General features: G+C 36.8%; 1 protein-coding gene across 2 annotated transcripts in view; it reads right to left on the bottom strand.

Annotated features, from left to right (window-relative positions):
* ITGA2 (integrin subunit alpha 2) overlaps window positions 1-24,329 on the bottom strand; it is an 84,450-nt gene that overhangs the window by 10,794 nt on the left and 49,327 nt on the right. For both annotated transcript variants that reach the window (XM_006912450.3, XM_025047210.1), the window contains 15 exons: window positions 23,638-23,783; window positions 21,859-22,002; window positions 20,038-20,241; window positions 19,207-19,343; window positions 16,744-16,883; window positions 13,459-13,610; window positions 11,181-11,291; window positions 10,547-10,629; window positions 10,004-10,145; window positions 8,782-8,871; window positions 8,161-8,237; window positions 7,990-8,073; window positions 4,321-4,423; window positions 2,857-2,967; window positions 1,754-1,858 (listed from right to left, as the gene is read on the bottom strand). In XM_006912450.3, the coding sequence (XP_006912512.1) occupies window positions 1,754-1,858; window positions 2,857-2,967; window positions 4,321-4,423; window positions 7,990-8,073; window positions 8,161-8,237; window positions 8,782-8,871; window positions 10,004-10,145; window positions 10,547-10,629; window positions 11,181-11,291; window positions 13,459-13,610; window positions 16,744-16,883; window positions 19,207-19,343; window positions 20,038-20,241; window positions 21,859-22,002; window positions 23,638-23,783 (1,829 nt within the window). The remainder of the gene's footprint in view (window positions 1-1,753; window positions 1,859-2,856; window positions 2,968-4,320; window positions 4,424-7,989; window positions 8,074-8,160; window positions 8,238-8,781; window positions 8,872-10,003; window positions 10,146-10,546; window positions 10,630-11,180; window positions 11,292-13,458; window positions 13,611-16,743; window positions 16,884-19,206; window positions 19,344-20,037; window positions 20,242-21,858; window positions 22,003-23,637; window positions 23,784-24,329) is intronic.

Genomic DNA, 24,329 nt, shown 5'->3' with positions numbered 1-24,329 from the left:
ACAATATAGTCATTAAACATGATAAAGATGCATTCTTTAGATGAAGAAAACCTGACAGTAAAAGAATCCGTGGTTGCTGACAGCGCAGGCACAGGCAGCATTTACCAGTTCCTAACCTGGTGAGGCTCTACTTAGGTCCCAAGCAAAGACAGGATGCAGACTCTTCCTCATGCTGTATAAGCTGGCGGATGAGGACCACCAGGGGCATGCCCCACATAGACCAGGTGTTCAGTATTTGTTGCAAAAATGAATTCCTTATGCAAAAAAATGTTTTTGATATAATAAATATTACCAAAAAAATCACCCTAAGTGTCTGAGAGTACTCTCTGTTCCCAATAGATGAAGAAAACCTGACAGTAAAAGAATCCGTGGTTGCCGAGGGTCAAGGAGTGAGGGGCGACTAGGTGGAGCACAGGCATTTTAGGAAAATGAAACTGCAGTGTATGGTACTATAATGGTGGATACATGTCACTGTATGTTTGCTCAAACCATAGAATGTGCTACACTAAGAGTGAACCTAATATGAATTCTGGACTTCGGGTGATTATGATATGTCAGTGTAGGTAAATCAATTGAAACAAATGTCCCACTATAGTGTGAGGGGATTTTGATAGTGGGAGAGGTTGTGCCTCTGTCGGGGAAATAGGTAAATGGGAAATTTCTCTACTTTCCACTTAATTTTGCTGGGAACCTAAAACTGCTCTAAATAATAAAGTCTATTTTAAAAAATCTATGACATTGGCTTATTAAAAGTAGCATGGTCCATTTATGTAACAGTATACATATATCTATATGTAGATTAATGCTGAGAGGTATAGAGAAGGATGTTTATTAATATCGAATGCCAACTAATTGAAAAAAATTAAAACTAAAATGGTGTCAGTTGTATTTCCGGAGAACTTTAGTTTGTTCTTTGTATTTTTTTGTGTTGTCATGTTTGTTTTATGTTATTCCCACTCAGCAACTGCCATTTTTACAGAGTCAAAACATTTTCACAAAAATAAAGAGAATGCTGAGAGAAATGATATTTTGGCATACTCTGAGATAAGTTTCTATTGGATATTTTTACCTATTAGATTTAAACTACATTCATACTGTAATTATACTAAAAACAAATGAAATTATTTTGTTCTCCTTTTTTCCCATTTTCCTCATCCGTCATGAACTAAAACAATCTCAATGAGAGAAAACCAGAATTTCAATGTTGTTCACAGGGGAGAACTATTGGACTGCTGTTTTCTACATGTTTAGTTATTTAAATATTTAATATGTGCCAAGCGCCATGCTAGATGGTAGATAAGTCTCTTTCCCAAAGAAGGAGGCATAACTCTGAGCAAGAGATAATAAAATATTGAGAAACAGAAAAATGTGGCCAGAGGCATTTTAGCAGCTAAATAAGACACCAGCGATTATGTGGCAAGGGATGTAAGAAGCTTCTCCTCCAAAGCACGTGCCCAGTTCCCTCACAGTTCTCTGCAGTGTTTCCAAAATGCACAGCGCAAAAACAGTAGTTTTACATGGAGTCCTTTTGATTTCATGAAATCTGGAACATGTGTTTTATAATAATGGTCTAAATAATTCCAATAACAGATTTGAGCATGTATTTCTAAATCCTGATTCGTACTGTCCATCAAAGGCAAAATAAGAAAGTTCTATGATATGAAGCGGCAAGAGAAAAGAATTAATTTTGATTTCCAGCCAAAACAAAAAAAGATCTCCGAAGGAAACTGTCACCCCATTAACCTGTCCTCACCAAATCTTTCACGTGCCGGAAATTTTCACTCTTGAAAGATACGGAAGAAGATGTTTGTCCTATTTTCAGTGGATTTATTTCAGCATTACAACTAATGTCACCAGCCTAAAAAACAAACAAACAAACAAACAAAACCATCAAATCAGTCTTAGGAAGCAAAACAGTTTATGATACTCCTTTCAACCTGTTAGGAAATCCTATTGTCACATGTCGGGGCAGGGGAGGAATGTTAGCTTCCTTCACTGCGTTGACCTAGCCACACTTATTGTCATAACTAATGTCAGCTTTGAAGTATTCAGGTGCTCCTGACATGACTTGATGGGGTGGCACTGGTTCTCATATAGCCCATATGTGATGAAGACAAATTTGCAATCACAGTAGACTGTGAGTGATTTAATTCAGGGTTGTCTTTTGTGGAACATTTTAGGATTTCGATTTCCCGTGGTCAGCTATGCACAACACAGGGATCACATTAGAACTAGCTAAGTAGGCGCTAGACAACGGCTGAGCCAATAGCAGGGGTTTGACAAGAGCAGTGCTTCTCAACCCAGGCTGCATGTTAGAACCACCAGGGGGCTTTTAAAGACAAACACCAGTGCTGGCGCCTTAGCCAGAGAGATTGCGATTGAACTGCCTGGGGTGGGCCTAGGCATCTCGTATTTAAAAAGCAGCTGTGGTGATTAAAATGAGCAGCCAGGATTGAGTTCTATAGGCTGAAATTCCAGGCAGACGGCTTGAAGACCAGCTACTAATCGCAGCGGTGTAGACCAGCTTCTCTCCCACTGTGGGTTCAACCTTTCCCTTCCCAGTCAACTAACTTCTCTGTGAACAGGGCTCTGACAAGGTCAGATCTTCACCTGGCCAAGATGGGGCTTTATGAATAATTTCTGCCATTTGTAAGTCCCTAGCCTCAGGCATTTGTTTTCTTAACAATATCCTGCTTCTAATATGAAATTAACTGATAGTTAATCAGCACCCAGGATGCACAGGGGTTATCTTCTTGGTTTCCCATCTGTAAGATGTCAGATATGATCGCCCCTACCTCACAGATATGTTTCCATATTGAAAGTGCTCATTTTTATAGGCAAGTCAGGTGCCCTTACCTGATCCGTGTGTACCCCAGTCAGGTACATCAGTGGGTTCTTTTCTTTGGTGTACTGAGGGACGCGAATGATGACAGATGCCATACTTACTGGAACACTTCCTGTTGTCACCTACATAGTGCAGAAGGAAACATTCTGGTTTTTGCTACATCATGCGCACGTTGCAAAGAAAGTGACCAATACCCTGTGTTGATGAAGGGCACTGTTAAGTGGTAGGATTCGTCTATAAGAACTTTACAGTCACATTTTGGGTCTTTGTGTTTCACCTCTTGGAAAAATCTCAATATCTACAACTTTAACTAGTAAGTAATTTGTGACTTAGATGGTTAAAAGCATCCACCATCTGTAATGTGGTTTGGGCAAGATACGTGTCCTCTCTATGCTTCCATAATTCTCATTTGTAAAATAATCGGCAAATCATTAGCATCTATAGCATCTATTCTCATTGGTGGGGAGTCTGTTCTAATTGGTCAGTGCTCATGCCCTATTGGTTGTTAAAACATTTTAAATAACACCCATAAGAATGATAACCCTACCAACTTCAAAATCTGGGATTAAATGGGTCAACATAAGTAAAGCACTTGTTATAAAGGCTGATACTTATTACACTCTCTATGAATGTTATTTTATTGTTACTACTAATTGACTGAATGTTTCATAAAAGAAGTAGTTGCCAAATACCATGCATATTTTATAAATTCCAGTATCTGGATCATAAATCAAAACTCTTAAAGATTTTTTTTTAGTCACCAAATTGCAAGGTGCAACCATGTAACAGACCAGTAGGAAATGTAGCAAAAAAAATTGTATAGACTCAGGGTCGTGGATGAATTCTTACTGTCCAAAGTTTATGTCACAAATTAATTTCTCTAATTGATAACAATCTTTAGATTGATAATTGCTTATACTAATAGAGAATACAAATTGATTTTAAAATATTTCTAGATATTATTTAGCATGACTGTACAAAACACATACTTGTATACAAATGGTAAGCTTCTTATACAGAAGTGGTCCTCAAGGATAATTGGCATACTAATTACATTCCAGAGACTTTTGCCCACAGTAATACCATTATATTAATGTTCTATTAATTAATGTTGAACATTTTCTTTCAAAATATGTCAATTATCCTTACCCAGGACACATAACTATGCACAAAGCCCAGATCTTTACTTAGCTGATTTATCTTAGTGGTTCTCAAAGTAGGGATGCTTCAGCATCACCTGGAACTTATTAGAAATGCACATTTTTAGGCCCACTTCGGACTTACTGAATCAGAAACTCTGGAGATGGAGCCCAGTGACATGTGTTTTAATAAGTCCTCCAGGTGATTCTAATGCATGTTCAAGTTTGAGAATCTCTTATATAGTTCAACTTATTTTTACTTTCTTCTTCTCTTCCTGGCCTCGTTTTTCCTTTCCCCTTCTGCTGATTTCTCATCCTCATGACAGGCTTACTGACCTTAATGGAGAAGATGAATTTTGGACCAATATCTTCAAAATTGTGCACGATAGAAGGAACATTCCCATCCGAGGAAACTTCATAAAACCTTATGTTGGTAGATCTGTTGGATGATGTTTGTAAAGCCAAATGTTTTAGTTTTGCTGCTGTTCTTGAAGCTTAATGCTTCTTCTATTTAAGTATCTTTTAGCTTATATTACAAACAAAATAGTTTACATTTAGGTACAAAAATGCTGAGTGAAAACAAATACTTTTTATGAGCTTATGGTCCAGTGTACATTTCTAAGGCTAAAACAAATTCCTTTCCAAGCATATCCCTTCATGATCTTTCTGCTGCTGAGAATCTTTGTGTTATGTCTACAGTTGTAAAGTTTCTAAAATAAGTACAAATGTATTATTTAGAACTGATAGTGGAACTCTTCTCAAATTGCTATTATATTGACTGGTGTGTTAATACTGTGGACACTTAGTCCTTGTTGATTGGATGAATGGATTTATAAGCCAGATGATTTTCCACTTAGTATGGCTGAAATACAATGCTAGAACATGGGGCATTAGCTCCGGCAGAATTCTTTACTGGGTGCCTGTGAAACAGGACATACACTTTTCTTTACTGTTTCTTCTCCCTCTCCTTCTCTAGTTCTAAACCAGCTCTAATGCTTTGGGTCTGAATTGGGTTGATCAGTTTGTTTCCACCACCAGTGTAGAGACTACCTATACGATTGCTGACCCAGAGGTTTTATTAGACTAGCCCTCGAGGCATTGGACTGCTTTGACCCTTTGCTTGGGATTGCTAGCTGGGGTTTGCAAGTGAAGTGATGACCAGGTAGGAGGAACTCCTACAGGATGACTATGGACTGGAATATAACTGGATAATTTCCCCTCTCCTCACTCATTTATGGGGCTCTGAGGCTGGATTCCTCAGAGCTTCGGTGGAGTTGGGGAGCAGGTAGCAGGGTGAGGAGTCTAAGAAGCAATATTCATTCTCACCAGAAAATTTATCTTAATTATAGGATGTTGATTCTATTTTCTCAAAAAAAAAAAAAAAACAAAAAAAAAAAAAAAAAAAAAAAAATGGACTACACATTTTCTGAAGGGTTTTTTTTTCTTTACTGAAAATCTTGCCTTCTTTTTTTATAGCTCCTTAAAAAAAACTTTCCAAATTCTCCAAAGGAAAATATGTCATAGAGAGACTTAAATAGATGTATCTGTCAAGATTATATATAGGAGAGGAAACAATGATCTGCTAGCGTTACATGGAAAATGAGAACACTGACTAGGATTTGGAACAGAAAGCCTGGCTGTCTGCGCATGAATTATTCCCTTTGCTTACCAAGAGATCTCGTGTGAGCCCCTAAGTACAGCCAGTTTCTAAGTTCACTAATATGTTCTACTTTTGCATTTTAAAGTGATGACATTTTTCCATTTGTTACTTAAGTGTTCCTTAAGTTACTTAAGTTTTGATCAGTAAATACTCAGAGGATTTTGTTTTAGAAATAATTCTATTATCATCTATTTCCACCCATCACATATGCACAGTATAACTGCACATTTATATGGTATGAAAGTGGTTGCTAAGGGATACATTCAATAATCAGGTAGGACTTTTTTTCAAAAAACTTGCAAAGATGTTTGTTTAAAAATGCGATTGTTTTTTACAGCATTGTGATGGTTAAACAAAACAAAATAAAAATGCAAAACAACCAAATATCTCATTAATATTAAATTAGTTACATAAATTATGATCCAGTCAGGAATAGGACAAGTTCGATCTGTATGTCCCGATATGAATTTCTCTAGGATTACATACAAAGGAAGGTACAGAAGAGTTTTGTCATTCTATTTGGGTAAATAAAATGTGTATGTGTGTGTGTGAGGGAGGTGGGGGAGAAAGACAGAGAGAAAGAGAAAGATGCATGTGTCCTTATAGATAAACAAACCCAGTATCTGGAAGGTATTCTGAAAACAGTCAAGTTAGTCATCTTTGGGATGACTAGAGGAGGTGGGGAGGGATAATTTCATTTTCCATTTGTATCTTTCTGTAATGTTCAGATTTTCTGTCCATGTACATTTAATGCCTTTTTAAAAAACATCAAGAGGAATTATCAGGGTGGTAGGATTGAGTACCACTTTAGCTTTATTCTTGAAAATTCTCCATGTTAGTTTTCTCAACTGTATGACATTTTTAAAAGGACATCAGATTGTCTTAGAGTCCAGTTTACCATCACAAATTAAATAGCTAAGATGGTAGTAAAAATGAAGTCCCACTTCAACCTTATATTTATTTGATGTTAAAATATCTGAAAAATTGGCCACAGTGAAGAGTGGACTCATAAGTCTGTATTAAGAAAAGACATTTAGGATGAGAGAGAATCAATACAGGTAGAAAGAAAAAAATTCAGGTAATGTGGTACTTTCAATCTCTTTGGCTGCATTTGTTTTGAATTACTTATTTTAGCAATTTGAGGGTCCTTTGAAATATGCAATTTTTGATTAATTTTTCAGGGATGGAGGACTTGGACTATGCTTTGTTTCTGCTTTTGCTCTTTGCAACTTACTTGGTACAGAAGCATTCCTTTCATCCTTGCTCATGTGTCTCAGACTCTAGACATAGTGACAGATTTTCCTTTTTGTTTTTGTTCAGTGATATATTGGATGATCTACATATTCCGTGTTTGTAGGGGCTGGAGTGATATGATGGAAGTTAGAGAAATCTGCTGTCACTGGAAACTTGGCAGCCTGGTGTCTTGGGAGAATACTGCTGTGTGTTGTCAGTGCTCACTGATTTGTGCTGGGAAGCTGCCTTAGTGCCTCATCGGGTAGGGAACTCTGGTTCCCAGGCGTGGAGGTGGGTATCACCTGCAGCCTGTGTACCTGCAGAGCTGTGCCCATGAGTCCGTGTCCATGAAACCACTTCACTTCTAAGTAGGGGTGAAGGTGATGATACCAACCTGTTAGCACCTGTGGTGTTTACATGCTATTCACTTCTCAAGACACCTGTGTCTCTGAGCAATTCAATATAACTGGTGTCAAACTAGAACCGTTTTGGCCGTTGCTCTCAGTTTTACTTGCTTTGGGTAGGCAAGAAAAGGGAATACGGCATTCTTCATGGATGACCTCCTATGGAAAATGCTTCATTTCCTCTTGAAACTCCTAATTTGTTATGCCAGGAATTTTCCAACCAGAAACTAATTTTTCTGAGAGTAGATTCAATATTTGTGGTGCACCTACTATGTGCAAAGCACTGTGCCTGGGGCTTCAATGTCCAGGAATGGGAATACCACTTGAGATTGCATACAGACAGTAGGAAAAGTGGCATGGAGAAGAAAGTGGTGGCAATTCTCAGGGCCCTGAGAGTTCTGCTTGGACACTTGGGATGGTTTGCAGCTCTTGTAGGGCCTGCAGGGCTTTCCCCTTGGCATGTGGCGGAAGGGTTAGTCCTCTGCCTTTCTGGCGTCGCCCTCGGTCAAAAAACCCAAAGAGTTGCTCAAGGTTCCCCTCGGGAACAGTTTGACCTTGAACTTCTGTTTTAGTTGACAAAGGGAAAATGTTTTAATTCAATTCTCCAGTTAAGAATGAGCATATAGAGTATTCATTTAGCCATGAGCCAAATGTGTCATGAACCAGAGTGATGTCAGTGGTTGCAGGCTGCCCCACTGTTTCACCTACCTTGTGATGTGAATTTCAGCATCATACAGCAGAGGAATTTTGAGGTTGACAGAATTATCTGCCTTGTTTTCTTCGTAGCTTTCACTGTAGAAACAAGCATTAGGAAATTACTTAAAGAGAAATATTATAAAAGCCATCATCATGTATTCATGACTTCGTTATGTTTTTTACCTTAAGGCTTGGAAACTGACAGATGCCTGATTTTGAAGGTTTTGAAGATTGAAGTCGAAGTTAATAGTAAAAGTCACCTATACACAAAATTAAAATTCATCAGTCTATGGTACTTCAAACTCAGGGGCCAACATGAAAAAAAAAAGTTTCCCATAAAAGAAAAATCACTCCAGTTTGATTCTGAATTTTATGTACCTTAAACTTGCAAATTCGTGGAACATCTTTTTATCAACCTACATATACAAGTCATCACATGACAGGAACATATATACTTGTCTGAATTTGAAAGCTTTGTGCTGCATGAAATTTGCTTACCAGGGTTAACAAATGACATCTGGGACTCTGCGTACAGCACTTTGACCAGTGTTGCTCAAAGTATTCAGAAAAAAGAAATTTCCGTATTTTATGTCCTATTTTTAGAATGAACTACATAGGGGAAATCCCATTTTTTTTAACTTACAGAAAATTCACATTTCTAAAACTTCTTCCAAATATGCAGCCAGTTAGTGTGTGATGCCTATCGAACGGTGATACATAATGAAGAATGTGTATTGGTGAATTAACACTCGTGTTGAGGAGGGAGGGGCTACAGTGGATTTGAGGATGAAATCCAAGTTGTACCTGTTGTTTCCTCTTTAAAGCAGGGTAGCCTACATCACAGGTAACAGACTTCTGAGAAGTAACCTGGCATGTTACTTCTGTCCCATCAACCTGAACGAGACCAAGGAAACCATGATCAATTAGTACATAACGTGAGTGTGCGTGCACATCCATGATGAGGAATATATAAACCACAGACATTTTAGCAGTGTAGGGTTGGTTCATGCTGAAGTAATTTATTGTCCCCTAAGACTTAAAAATCATGTATTTGTCCAGGTGGCTAATATACAATTTTTGTTGCTAAGCAGGACACCCAACAAGCTAGAGGAGAGGTCAAATACTCAAATTTTCCCCCAGAAGTAAATCATACTTCTTATATTTCAGAAGCACAAAATAACTTTAATCTAATATTCAGAAAAGCTATCTTTAATACAATCTTTCTCTTAATATATTCAAAATTTGTAGTTTCATGAGAAGAAAACAAAATCATATCTTGGTGTGTATATTTTAAATAATGCAAAGATTCTTTTTTTAGCTTTCCACAGGTTTTTTTTTCCTCTTTAAAATAAGAAGTTGTAGTTTGGCACAGGAAATTTAAACACTGGAATGAGAATAGGTTTAGAATACCACATCTATTAAGTCCACATTGACTTTAAACTGGATGAAAACATTTTAAAATTCTTTCATCAAGTAGGTAGATAATTTGGAAAATCTCAGTCTTTCCCTCCTTTTCTTTTCGTTGCCTAGTGGCTGAGGAGGGACCAGGGAGCATTCATGGTCAAGTGTGTTCCTGGTATAGTCATCAGCTTGATTAACTGACCTCGCTGGAATGCATCATCTTGGCTGTCACAAGACTGGTGGCTGAGCTGTGGGACTCCTGACTCCTCAGAGCAAGTGCAGCTCGTAGCATCTGTGCACTACCATGGCAGCCTCATCACACAGATGGCTAAGAAGAGTTACACGAGTATCTGGCCACTACTGCAAGTCTCAGGGCAAAGGAAAAACTGACCTAAATTGTGAAGCGGATTGGCCTAGCTACAGAGCCAGGCTATGTTCTCATGAGGTTTAACTAGTCGGGAGCCATAAGGTTAGGACTGATCATAGTTAAAGGGCTTCCTTAACTATGGTAATCATAGTAAAGTGCTTCTTCAGACAATAGAGAGGACATGGAAGTTTGAGTGTAAGGAAGACGGTAATTGACAACGAGAAGGAGACACAATAGCCATCGGATGTCATCACGTACCGGCATGGACCAGGAAGCAAAAAACAAGTTTTCCGAAAAATCAACAACAATTGCAGTGTTGTATGCACTTTCCTTTTTGTTTTTCAGTGTTACTGAAAATGTTAATCTTTTGTTTTGGTTGCTAACAATAAAGGGTTGGTCTCTGTTAAAAAAGGAGAAAAAGGAAAAAGAAGTCATTAAGGGGAAAAAAGGCCAGATTCAAACACTTCACTCATTAAAAAATATAAACTCTTTAGATTTATTTGGAATATTCCTTAATAATAGACTGTCTTCATTGTAAAATGATATCGACAATAAATAAGTAAATGCTCTTGGTTATCTCTTACAATTACATTGAAGGGAATGGAATCATCAAATATAAATGGTTTTATATTATTGTTTTACTACTATATGGATGGTAGAAATTGAAAGTTAGATTTTAAAGATCTTTATTATGTATATTTCTTTTGTAGAAAAACATCTCTATAAACATTCATTTGAGTAACATAGCCCAATGTGTCTTATATTTCTACATTTTACAATGAGTTTTAAAGTAAAGCTTACTGAGCAGCTGGCAGCTGTTGGACATCTAGAACTAGGTCAGATATGCAAACTCCATCGTCACCACAGTCTTTATAGAACGGGATCTACAAAAAAAGGAAGAACAATTCCAGTCATCTGCACTTGAGTTATAAAAGCAGATTGGGGAAGAAGACATACTGTAGTATTCTTTTTACATAAAGTTCAGAACTATGCCAAACTAAATGCTGTTTTAGGAATATGTACATCCTTAGCAATATCAGAAAGAAAAGCATTGATAAATGCAAAATTCATGGTGATCTTGCCTGGGAGAGCAAGAAGAAGGCGGATCTGACGGGGGTGGGGAGGGGTACAGAGAATGCAGAGGTATTGGTAACATTTTATTTTTTAAGGGGGTCGTCAGCACAAGGTGTTTGCTTCCTTGGTATTTATTTCTTCAACAAATATTTATGGCTGGGAACAGAGCAGTGAACTGAGACAAAAATCTCCACCTTCATGGAATTTATATGCTGATGAACTTTATACAGAAGTAATTATATTTCCTTTAAAAAATTAACAATTAAAAGGCTATGTTCTAAGTATCTTTCAGACACTACTGTAGTGACTATGAAACTTTGGTTAGTCAGTCTGAATTCTAGAAAGGGCAAACTGCACTTACACTGAAGACCTTGGCGGACTCAGAGTAGGCTTCAAGGGCGGGGCTGGTGCCAGGGTTTTCCAGGCTGATGTTCACACACAGATCCAAGGAGTTGACAACATCAGAGGGCTCCTAAACACACGCACACACAGTTTATTAGGGCACAGCAGCTTCAAAACAAGAAAATGACCACAATTGTGTTTACAATCAAGAGCACAGTCTACTCTCAACTATGTAGAATATCCTTGTTTTGAATTTTCAGGACTCTTGCTTCTTCCCTTCCGTCCTAGTTGTGCTCTTAGCCTCCCACTACTAAGAAACTTAAAGATGTAGGTTCAGTAAACATCTGAAGCAGCAATTCCTGGTTAAGCTCATTAGCAATCTCATAATTTACACACAAGTAATTATAAATAGTACAAATAGGTGATATGTCTGGTTTTAATGCTCAGAAGACCCCTATGTTAGTACCTGGCCTTCGAGTTGTTGGCTATGTCCTTTTAATTCCTACTGCCAAGACTTAGGAGTCAGCTGTCCTGACCACATCTTTGGAACTCAAAGAATAGCGTACTCAGGGCTGCTTGTCAGGCAGTGGATAAGAGTCTCCTTTCCTTAGTCAGAACTTAACTCTGTTTTATGAAACCAGATAAAGGTGTTGCCCACATCGGAAACCAAGTTCCCCAACTTCTGGCTCTAGGTATTAGAAGCTGCAATGCTCCTTGCACGTATAAGGTGATGAGTGAATCACTCAACAGTCATCGAAGCCGATGCTACCCAGCTACAAGTACTACTTCTTCACTTTGCATTTAGTATAAACGGTGGGGGATTTGAAGCATTGTAGAAGTCACGGTCTCCTTTGTAATGTGAAGATGCCAAAACAGGGCTGCAAGTGTCATCTAGCAGTCCTCTCGCAAACATCTTCTCAGGTCATTTCAGGAAAGAACATTGTACAAATGATAAACACTAAAAATTGAATTTGCCTTCTCCTGAGAAGTGATATTTTTGTTATCATTTAGTCCATTCACGGGCAGGACATACTGCTGTCTTGAGCCTTTTGGGGGGCCTGACTACTAAGATGGCTTCCTGACTCCATGGCAATGCTTCTTTACTTGGCTGCAGGGTTGGCACATAGGATGGACTTTGGTACTGATATCTAATATGACATGTTAACTGGAATGTCTCTCAGCTGACCAAAGTAACATATACCTTCTAAAAACTTCACAAGTGCACACGAGAGTGAACAGGATCTACAAATGAACAGCCAGGCTGTCTTCATTCCCCGACAATGGATCACATGTCTAATTTGATCTACCACTTAGCACAAGGATAGGAAAGAATGGAAACCAGCTTTTATTTCTTTAAATAATCTGTATAGTTGGCCCCTTAACAATCAAGAAAGTCCAGGCCTCTGCAAATTAAAAACCTTCATCTTGAACAATAAGCAACTCAACTGATTTTAATTCATCTTAAGTATTAACTCATATACTTAACATTTGTGTCTCTGCACCATCCATCTACATAAGGAATATCTGGGGCTGCCCCTTAAACCTGCATAATTCCCTGAACCTTCAAACTCAGAACATGCATTTTGTAAAAGTTTCCTCGGCAATTCTTAAGCGTCTTAAACTCTGAGAACCATATTCTAGAAAAGTTCTTAAACAGCTCTTTTAAAAATGGGTTCCTGAGTAAATTACACTTTCAAATACCATTATGTGGTTTCTAGGGGGAAATATTCATGTAATTTATAAAATAAATTTCCCATTGGAAGTTTTCTACTAAGAAGCCTTTTTCCTACTTGGAAGATTTTTAGAATCCATTTGAACTATAGTAATTATGGCATAAAATTAGAGCAAATAATTTTTACCTCATCATTTAACATCCTTCATTTATATTAATTTAAATCCAATAGTAGAAAACACATTGGGATTGTCCTTTTCAGTAGCTTAAAAATGAATAAAATTTTTTCATGATAATAATATGTTGAAATAAAATTTATTGTCAACTGAAAGCTCTCCTCGTTAAACATTTAATAAAGCAGTGTCTTTGATTTCTTTAAGAATCTTATATTTAGCCATTTTAGTTGCAATCTCAAATAAAATTTAATGCTACTAACTCATTAATAATAGAATATGAATATATATTAGCATAAAGGAAATATGCTTCCTGTTCATAGAATTAGAAAAGAAAAACATTAATTAGAAGGGCAAGTATTTTCTACCTTATAAGTTTCCATTTTAGATTTTCATTATTCTTTAGTCTTTAAGAAGAAATAGAATGAAAAGATATGACTCCGAAGCCTCACCTGTATGAGGATGATGAACTCAGAGCAACTCTGTGCTTGATGTACTATCATATTCTTCTGCAGGCACCTTTCATTATTTTCTTTAAATAAACCCCTGGAGGTTACTCTGGATGAATATAGGTCTGCATCAATTGTGATGTTATATGTAATGGCTATGATAAAAATCATGAAGAAATGTTATTACAAAAAAATTTTTTTTTAAGGAAAAAGCATCTCTGTTTTTTTGTGTCTTATTGGGTGAAGCCTCTGACTTTGAGGAAACATAAAAATGGTCTTTGAATTGTTGAATTGTGAACCGTGGATTGCCCATGACTTTTGTAATTCTAGCTCTGGTTAGATATACATGACTGTGGGTACAAAGAAATGTGATTCAAAGAAATGTAGCTCGAAGCAGTGGAAAGAAAAGTGGACTTGCCACCAAGAGATCTACAGAATGAAGTTGGTCAAAATAATCCCTCAAACATCATTTTCCAAACATCATTGATAACACAATGATATAAAAAGGAAAGGAACAGTTATTGAGTACCTACAATTGAACACATTCTTATATGTTACTTTACATAAGTTTTACCATAAATCTGGAAAGTAGATATTACCCTATTTTTCAGATAGTGAACAGAATAAAAGAGGTAAAATAATTCACCTTAGTTCACACAGCTAGGGCATGGTCAGAAATAAAATTTGGGGAATTTTGAAATCGGAGCCCATGTTTTTGCTATTTCTATGCAGTTGTGGGGATTAACTGTTATTTGAGGATTAACTGAGATATTCCAAGGGAAGATGTATAGTATCTGGCATATTCTAGATGCTTCCATGAGGAAAGGCATACAACATTGCAGTAATAAGTTCTTAATCAGACAGACTTGGTTTGAATCCATCTGTGAGCTGACCGACTTTAGGCAATTTGTTAAACCTCTTTGAACCTCCATTTCCTCATCTACAAACCAGAGATAATACTAACCCAGGGCAACAGACACGAAAAACAAATGTGATAAAACTGATGTCAGTTGCCAGTGTCTAAACTATCAGAACCTTCAGCTAAAGTCTGCTGTTCAAAATTGAGAGAAATCTGATACTATTCATAGCACCAAATGCCTTATTTGGGGTTACTCTATCTTATTTTATTACTTTCAATATTTTAAATGTTGAATAGACTTCCAAAAACATTAAAATATCTATTAAAGGTATTGTAAGATTTTTCTTGCTCCAATGACTTAAGGAGGTCAACATAGATAAAATATAACAGAATCAAATGAACTAAATATAAGTGGTAAAAATAATGCGAAGGAAAAATAATGATAGGGAGATGATTGTAGCTGGGACAAAGTTAGTATACATGATAATACTGTGTCATTTTTTTCAAACAGCTTAGTAAAAATGATAAATAGTCTCATGGGCAATATAGTAATTTCTATGTCATTAAATTTAAACCGGAATATGCACCTGATACAGTAAACAATAGAGACCATATGCTTTATAAATTCATTTTTCAAATTTGTCAACATGGAATTCATGTCTTATATAATATTATTGCTAGTCAAGCAATTAAGCAATGATCATGATTAGCTTGTCTCTACAGACCTGAAGGCTTCAAGGAAAAAGACTGAAAGGGAAAGGTGCCAAACAGCAAGACCCAGACGCCCTCCAGCAAGTGGAAGGAGAGGAAAGTGTCTGAGAGCAGAAATCCTCTCCCAAGTGTGTGGCAACAGAAGGAGTTAAGTGTAGTCAAAAGAAAAGAGAGACATGAGAAATCCATGCTTCAGCTCCAGGAGAGGTAACCAGCCAGCCATGTCTGCCAGCTTATGTATTTTCTAAATTAATCTTTTAGGCAGGCTAGCCACTTAATAATTTTTTCTACAGTTTTATTGAGATAATCATCGACATATAATATTGTCTATGTTTAAAGTATAAAGTGTAGTGATAATATATATATGTGTGTGTGTGTGTGTGTGTGTGTGTGTGTATATAAATGATTACCACAATAAGGTTAGTTAACACATCCATCGCCTCACAGTTATAACTTTTATTTTGTTGTAACTTTTAAAATCTACTTTTAGCAACTTTCAAATAATAATATTTGAAATTTAAATACATAATAAATACAGCATTGTTAACTATAGTTGCCATGATGCACATGACATCTAAGCCCTTAATGGTCACACGGTAATGATTTCTGACTCAACTGATCATGGCTACTCAGATGGACGTGCTATAAGGCAGGTCTGTGAAATGTGCTACTCAGAGTTGGGTCAGTGTTTGAGCACCTGAAAGGAAAAATGCCAGATATATATAAAAAGTAGGAAAATAGGGAACGTGTGCCAAGGTGTGAATCTAACTTCTGCTTTGTGTTCTTAATCTATTTATTTCTTGGTATCAATTGTGACAAATAATTTGCCTCTATATTCCCAGTCTTTAAGTTAGTTTGTATACCACTTAATGACATGCATGTAGAAACTACCAGTTTCTAAAGTTTAGAGCCAAAAGCTGATGCAGGGGGATTGTGAAACAGCAGCAAACAAAAGAAGGTAGAATTTAATCAAGTGCTAAATCAATTGCTACTTATGGAGGGCGTGGAGACAGTTAGCTCAGGAGGGATGAAGGGAAGGTAGAGTGGTTAGAAAAGAGGATGTGGGACCTCACCCAGGCCCTGAAAGGGACTTGACTGGTCCAAGAGAGAGACAACCACAATTTCTGTTTGACATTTGCCCACAGTTTTCTTCACTGTTTCTTGCTGATAGAACATGTCTCAGACTTTTATTCACTTCTCTGGATTATTTAGGAAATTTAAAATGCTGGGTATAAATCATATAATGTTTTGTATTCTCTCTCTCAATATTTCATGCTTATTGATTCCTCAGGAATAGGAACAATATGGGGCACTTGTACTGAACACACTCTGTCTATCTAGATTATGGCAGAGCCAACATACAGTGCTCTCACTTAATATGGGCTGTAATCCAGTGTGATCTGTCTGTGCCCAAGGTTTTAAGTAAGGGAACTGTGGGTGAGAGAAACTCGAAGGATAAAGTTGGGAGAGTCCATGATTATGTCATAAGAATTACAACTTTCTGCAGCAGAATATCACATTCTAGAGATTGTGACAGAGGGAGATCTAAACAAGCCTTTCATGCCTAATTAACCATTCTCAGGCACCTAAACTGTGTGGCAATTTAAATGTCTTCAAGTTCAGACCTTTATTTTTGGGGGCTACAAACTCGAAGTATAGATTATATTTAAGACTAAAAGCAAATTTATCTCCATACAGATTATTTTAGGTCTACTCACCCACTTGATTGTTTTGCTTAGTAGGTCTAAACTTTGCACTGAAGCAGAGTTTGAGGTTTATCTCAGCATTCTTGTTGAACAAAGTGATTTTTTCTGGTGTGAATGAAGCATCTACAGATACATCAGCAATACTTTGTGACCTGAAAGACATAAATGGAAACAGATAGATTGACATATTGCTGAATGCACATATTATAACCTTTACAAGGGAGACCCAGTGCCAACATTATCCAATTATTCTCTCCACTCTCTAAGCACTTTAGCAGTATTTTAGATTTGAAAGCTCTAAGATGGCAGGTAAGGATATGTTCTTTGTTTGTGACTGTATTACCAGCACAATTCACAGTTAATATTTTTTGTTTAATGAACTCATACGTGAGCACAGGATATGAATCTTCAGCCTCTTTGCAAATGAAGTACAAAGTCATGGTCCCTGGTGTGTTTTGTCAGGTGGAAGCAATGATATTCACTCTTCTCACAAAGGTAGAGGAGAGAGCAGATGGCAAGGTGGGGGTGGCAGGGCTAAGGAGTGTGGTCGTGGTTGTTTCCTTGTTGCTTTAGTGGCTGACAGTGAGTCTTTGAAGTGTGGCATATGATCATGATGGTGGCAACTAGCCCGATGCCAGAAAATGGCTTTGGCATGTCCATCTCAGGTAGGGTATTACAGACTAATGACTTGTTTAGTCTTTTCGATATCTGAAAGGCTTTCCCATACACATGGCCTCATTTGCTTCTACAACACTCCTGTGAAATGGGTAGAAAAAATATTATTTCCATTTTATTAACAAAAAAGTCTGAGACACAAAGACATCTAGTAACTTACCAGTTTACTGAGTAATAGTTATTAGCGAGTGAGAGATTAGAACCCACGGTCGAATTCCTTGGCTAGTGGAATTGGTACTTCATCATAATAAGCTTTACGCACACCCTTAACTATTTGCAAAGCAGCAAGTAATAATTAATAATTTTTCTGTTTTGAAAAGTACCACAAGAAGACATAGAAAACATTTTCTTTTAATTTCAGGCCTTGAGTCCATTGAAAGATTATTTCAATAGTTAATCATGAATCTATCAGGTCCCCTGACAAGCAGTCATAAAACAACAAATGCAGCCTGTCTTCAAACGTACGAGATCTACAACGTCTAAGTGAATGATTTCTTTAAGTCAATCTCTTTGAGAAGCCGAGCACTTATCCCAATAGAGATGGGATTGATTTAAGTTATTTTTGTAAACTTGTTTTTTAAAAATTATGCTCAGGAGGTCTCCAGAAAAACCAGTCTCTGCACCTTATGGGAATGTGACCACAATATGGCATTAACCTTGCTTGGCTGAACCTTAAAAAGTTGATTTGATTTCATGTGTCTTGATTTTTTTGAAGAATTAAATCCATCTTTAAAGAAAAAGTTTGGCCATCATTGACTATATTAAAGAGAGTGTCATAGTATAGTAAGAATATAGCCTACCAAGGAAGAAGCCTACCAAGATGGTTATAGGGCAGCATTCACCGAAAGGCATGATTTCTTATTGTTTAAAAATCAGTCATATAATTATGTTATCACACCTCGTACTTTTCTAATGGTATGCTACTCTTAATTGATTTTTATTGATTTTATTTGATAAATATATTTTCTTATTTTTTAGTCTTAAATATTATCCTTGAGTTTTATTTTTTACACACTAAGATTTCATTAAAACAATGCACAAATACAGTGCATTTCATCCTTTAAAAGCACAAGTGAGATACTATAAACAGTATCATGAAATTCAGAAACAGCACGGCATCAATACGTAATGTTTTTCTATTCTTGATGCATCTGGACATTTAAAGCACATTTTTCAACAGAAACAAATTAATGAATGGCTGAACTATATTTTCTTAGGAACTCTTGATCAAATTCTCAGTTTCTTCTGATTCCATTCTCTCACCAGCCCAGTATATTTATTTTTGTCCTTGAATTGATTATTGTTCCCCCACCCTGCTCTTCAACTCCTACTGAGGTCAATGAGAGGTCTGCTTAACCTAAATAATGGCTGCTTGTTTATGACTAAAAATTCTAAAAAAATACCTTTTAACTACACAAGAAGTTGCACTTAACTTGGGTGGTCCAAGTGCTCAGGAGTTTTAGGCTGTTCTCATGAGGTTTCCTATCTGTGCGCTGAGGTAAGCCTATTTGGAAGATAGTGCTCCAGAATATCCAGGATGATCATTAAAGGGCTTTGTCTTTTCAATGCACTTCTGCTCACCACAGAGAAATGAGAAACTTGGTTCTAATGTTAGGAAAATATTTTTTTTTCTCCCACCAGATAAAACATATTCCTTCCTTTATGTAAACCATGACACGTAAGTGTCCTAGAGTCTTATGTAATGGACGTGGGTTTTCCACAATACCAGCACAGCAATCTGTTCTACTTAGCAGGTCATTTTTTAGCTATCTGGTTTGTGTCTGGCTCTCACTGACTCACCAGAGCTGAACAACTTGTCCAAAGGCACCGATGGATACATCGGTGATGGAATCCCCATTTAAATCTTCAAAGCCATCCAAGGATCTCCCAAAGTACTGGAGATGACTCCTAAAGGCTCCATCAGATCCCAAGATTTTCTGAAAGAGCAAATTTGACATGAAATTATAGTGCATGACTGTAACAGGAAAAAGGCAGCTTTTACATGGTATTGTTATATTTGCTACATAGCCATTTCCTAGGTTGCTATAGTCTTCACAAAATTTCATTGATCTTTTAATCACATCTTATCTGATCTGTTTATCATTCTTGCAGCCACATTTTCATCAAAGAAACAGCATGAATCTTAACATAAAAATCACAAACCAGCACAAAGCAATGGAGGATCAGTGGGCTGAGAAGGAGTTGATGCAAGCTTAGGTCCTGATTCCTTTCCTACCTCATTGTGGTCAGGTCTTTACTCAAACTTTGCCTTCTCAGTCACCTTCTTGCCATCCTTTCAAATACCTGATACCTCCCATGCCTGTTTCAGCTTTTAAAAAAATTCCTTCTCACGTGTTACTATCTAGGACATGTTATTTTATTTATCTTATTTTTCCTCTGTCTCCTCCACAAGAATATAAGATCCACAAAGAGCAGAATTTTGTCCTGTTCTTTACAGCATCCTCAAAGTCTAAAACAGTCCTTGACACACAGTAGCAGCTCACTAAATAGTTAATGAATGAGTGAATAAAGTTACAAAATAAGAAGATGGATCGGATGGTCCTCATGATACTCTGTAGCTCTAACACGATTTACTCACACATAAATACATCACCATGAAGCTCAGATTACCTGGGAATACTTTGTGCGAATGGTGTTCTCATGACCATTGTAGATGTACACAGCGCCAGAGTTCTGATTTTCCAAAGGCGAGCCAACTATCACATCATTAAAGCCGTCCATGTTGATGTCTGAGAGAGCTGCAATAGCTGAACCAAACCGAGCATTTTCAACACCCTCGGGGCCTTCGAGAAATTGGTGCCAATTCAAAATGCCCTTGCAAAAGAGAAAAAAAAGAGACGATTAAAACAAATCTTACAACTTTTATAATTAATATACTCAGCAGATGATACCCAAATCAATTTGCCAACTGTTAAAAGTGGATAGGATGGTAAACCTAGATTTCAAAATTCTCTAATTATGTTGAGAATTATAAATAAAAATTTTACTAAGTAGGGCCATAGAATATCTGCTGGTGAAAGGATACAATTCTCTTTACTGTAGCTACACAATCTACTTGAAAGTATCCATTCCTTTGTCTCCTTTCCCTCAATATTAGGATCTTCACCTGTTTCTAAACCTTTTGCTTTAAAATTTTCTGGTGAAAATCTACTAACATCTTGAATAAAATTTAGGTAGAGACAAATTAAAATACAATACCTTAATTTAGATTTTTATTTAAAAATTACTGAACAGTGACATAATTATTAATGGTATAGGAACTGAAAAATGAGATTGTTAATATTCCATTATAAGAAATGCTAAGTAATTCTGCCCAAAGATACTTCCTTGTAAAAGACACAATTGTTTTTTCAGATTTTGAAATCAAGAATAAAAATATTTCATGACTTCACAAGAAAGTAATGCTCCTCAACCATGAAACTGGGTCAGTGTTGATTCTTTCTCCTCTATAATAATCTTCCAGAAATCAGTTTGCTACTAAGTTTGATAAAGCACTGGGAGATCTTCTCACCTTCAGCAATTAGTTAAGAATAGTTGACAAGCAAGAAACTTAAGAAAGAAGGATTTGTTAAATTTTCAAACAAATAGATATGCCCTCCCTTTACTGAATACTCAATACATGCTTTAGAATTGTATTAATTGATTCTGTTCAAGGGCTAATTTTTACATTAATTTAAATAAATAAGGGAGGACATTATCACAATAGCTAGGCATTATATTTATTGTATTAATATCAGCTTCTCTTTTTTCCCTTCTATAGTCATCCAACTTTCTATGTCACTATGTGCATGGATTTAGAGTTCAGTCTACAAGTTGGAAAAACTGTGCTTTTCCATGTTAGAATATGCTAAGTTTTATGTGAAAGGACTGGAAATTCCAAGAGTTGGATATATTATCTAAATGTTACACTAAGCAATGGAATTTCCTGACAAACTAATGTAGAAAGCATCCAGGATCATATGGGGGTTTCCAAGGCACCTGGTACAATTTGTACTTTTAACCGTAAAATGTTAACAAGGTAGTTTTGACCTGTTATTGTCATTTAAAGAATAATTGGATAAGATACTTGAGAAATACACAGAAGTGTTGTATGTGTGTGTGTGTGTGTGTGTACACATGTGTATATTTAAAAAATGATGTGTATTTATAATAACTTTATTTGTATAAGAGAATCCATATTCAAAGACTTTTCATGGAAAATGGCAATGCACTATATATTAAGGTCTAGGTTATGCTTTTTAATGTGATTTTAAAAATTATAACTTAATGGTGACATCCTCATAATGATGAAACATAAACCATACTATATATGAAAATTATCATTATATTTATCAATCATAAATTTTCTTTATTGTGCAAAAATGCAGATTAACTTTTCATTTACCAATATTAAAGCAAATTAAACTAAGTTGATGTAATAATTTTTTTTACCTTTGTGATAGTAAACAGGTAGACTCTTCCTTCCTCTTTCTTTAGGTGGTTCATGTACATTGGCGCACCTACCAAGAGCACATCTGTAATGGTGTCTTTATCCACATCAACTGAACACAGCACACTACCAAAATAGGAGCCAATCTGGAGTAATAAAGCAAATTAACCTTAGGATTCCTGGGATTCATATACTCCTAATATTATACTGAACTTTTATTTACTCGTTCAAGACAAAAAATGGGTGTTTACTATTAATAAAGTGCTAAGAACATAAAGATGGATAACAGTCACCTCTCTCAGGTTGTATCGCCATCTAAGTCTCTTAAACCTAAGTGTGCACAAAAATCACCATGAAAGTTTCTTTAAAATGCAGATTCTTGTGACCCATTATTAGAGATTCTGATACAATGCCCAGGATGAGATCCAGAAAACAGTGTTCTAAATAAATACTCCAAGTGTTTCTGATGTTGGTGTGTCAAAGACCACATTTAAAAGTGAAACACTTAAAAGGTATATGGGGTGTGTTATAGAGACGGGGGGAGGGGCGAGGGAGGTAGAACAAATAATTGTGCTTCTATGGTAAAACATAATAGAGGCAAGTACCAAATGCTGTGTGATCACAGTGCAGTGGAGTCAGGAAGACTTAGAAAGATTAATACTTGAATTGCATCTTAAAGGACGACAAGGAGTTTTCTAGGTGAAGAGGAGTTGTAAAACATGAATGATTTAAGTGTCTATGGCATGATCTGGATCAGGAGAGTAATTGCCAGATAGATTGGGACAGCAGGAGATAAAGTGAAATGAGAGGCTGGGGATTTGAGTATTCATTGCACTCAACCAAAGTTCAATGCATGCCTCTGTGAATACCTCTTAAGGATTTGGAAATGAATAAGAAATGACTCCTCGTCAAAATAAAAGCACCTTTCTTTAGAATATTAAAGAGGAGAGAAAAGTATGTGACCATAGTTGGTTTTGGGTTAAGGAAGTCGAAGACTCAGGTCTTCTTCTTGGAAAAGTCATAGAGATAGTGGAATGAGACTTAATCCCAAAGAAAAATCTGTGGATACTCAAGGAAGAAAAGTTTGTGTTGGTTTTCAGAGATCCACGATGCTCATTTCAAATATGTGCCAAGCCCATGGGAGAAAACTGCTTTGTAAGGAAATAGGAATCTATCAGCTGGCCTTCACTCTACTGGGCCATGACTGAGAGTCATGACAACTTCCGACTACAAAACTGTCACACATCAGAAGAAAGTGGCAGAGAATAGAGTTGCTTTACTTTTAGAAAGGTCAAAGCAACAGTTCACCTTGACGGGCCCAGATGCAGTAGCTCAGTTTTTACAATGCTATCCTGCTTCCTTCTTCTCATTATTTCTCCTCCAAATCCTTGGCCTCTAGGAGGGGCTTGCCTACAAAGCAGTGGTTAGGTGCCTGTCATTATGACTAAATAAAGTTATTAATCTGGAGAATTAAAAATATGGAATAGGAAGAAGCCAAACAACACAGGCTTTGAGGCCACTGGGGACTGGGTTTTAATGAAAGCTCAACCCCATGAAAGCTATGTGACCTTAGAAAGGTAGTTAATCTCTCAGTAACCCGTCAAAAGAAGATGGTAGATCTCTTTAAAGATTTAAAGAATATTCAAGTAAATGCAGATTACAGAGCTAGCCACAGGGTAGGCACTCAATAAATGGTAGATTTTATTTCTACCAACTCCCTACTCCCCACCTGCTCCAGTTGTTCCTAAAATTAATTTCACTTGCTAAACAATGGACTTTACCTGGTCACCTCTGTGAGTCTGGATAACGGTGACATTGCCATTCTCGCTTACACTGTAAAGCACTATCTGGCCAGTATAATTTGCCCGAGGAGCACCAGCAACAAAGTGGACGCTTTTTCCTGTAGAAACTGCAGCCACAGAGTAACCTAGGAGACAGAGTTACAAAATAAGTACTATTGAATATCTTAGTTAAATAGGCTTGCAAAGTTAGTAGAGATGATCAGAGGTCCTTTCTTGTTATGTGTGAGGCATAGTTCCTAGTGTCCCAGGCATATCATTGAGGGCATGTCTTCTTTTTCCTTAAATGAACTGTTCCTTCCCTTTGACTGGCAGCACTGTCCTGCATAGGTGAGACATCTACCTATAAAGCTAGATTTCGGGTTGTCTCCATCAGCCACTCATGAACTTGGCACTTGACAAATATTTCTTTAATGAATAACTAAATGAATTTAAAGGTAATGTTGCACAGTGGAAAGAACATAGGCTTTGGAGTCAGACAGTCCCAGATCCAAATTCTGGATTTGCCACTTACTAAGCTGTGGCAACTTAGGCAAGTTGCCTAACCTCCTTGGCTCTTGAAAGTACAATGGGGATAATAATACTTCAAGAGTTGTTGGAAGAGTTTAAATGTTTACGTCAGAAGAATAGCCAGCTCAGGAACTGTCCCAGAGTAGATACTCAAAATTGGTGGC

Source organism: Pteropus alecto, unplaced genomic scaffold (assembly GCF_000325575.1).
Source record: "Pteropus alecto unplaced genomic scaffold, ASM32557v1 scaffold73, whole genome shotgun sequence".
Classification (NCBI taxonomy): domain Eukaryota; kingdom Metazoa; phylum Chordata; class Mammalia; order Chiroptera; family Pteropodidae; genus Pteropus; species Pteropus alecto.
Note: the sequence above shows the minus strand (reverse complement) of the source record. Positions and strands in the feature narration are given on the sequence as shown.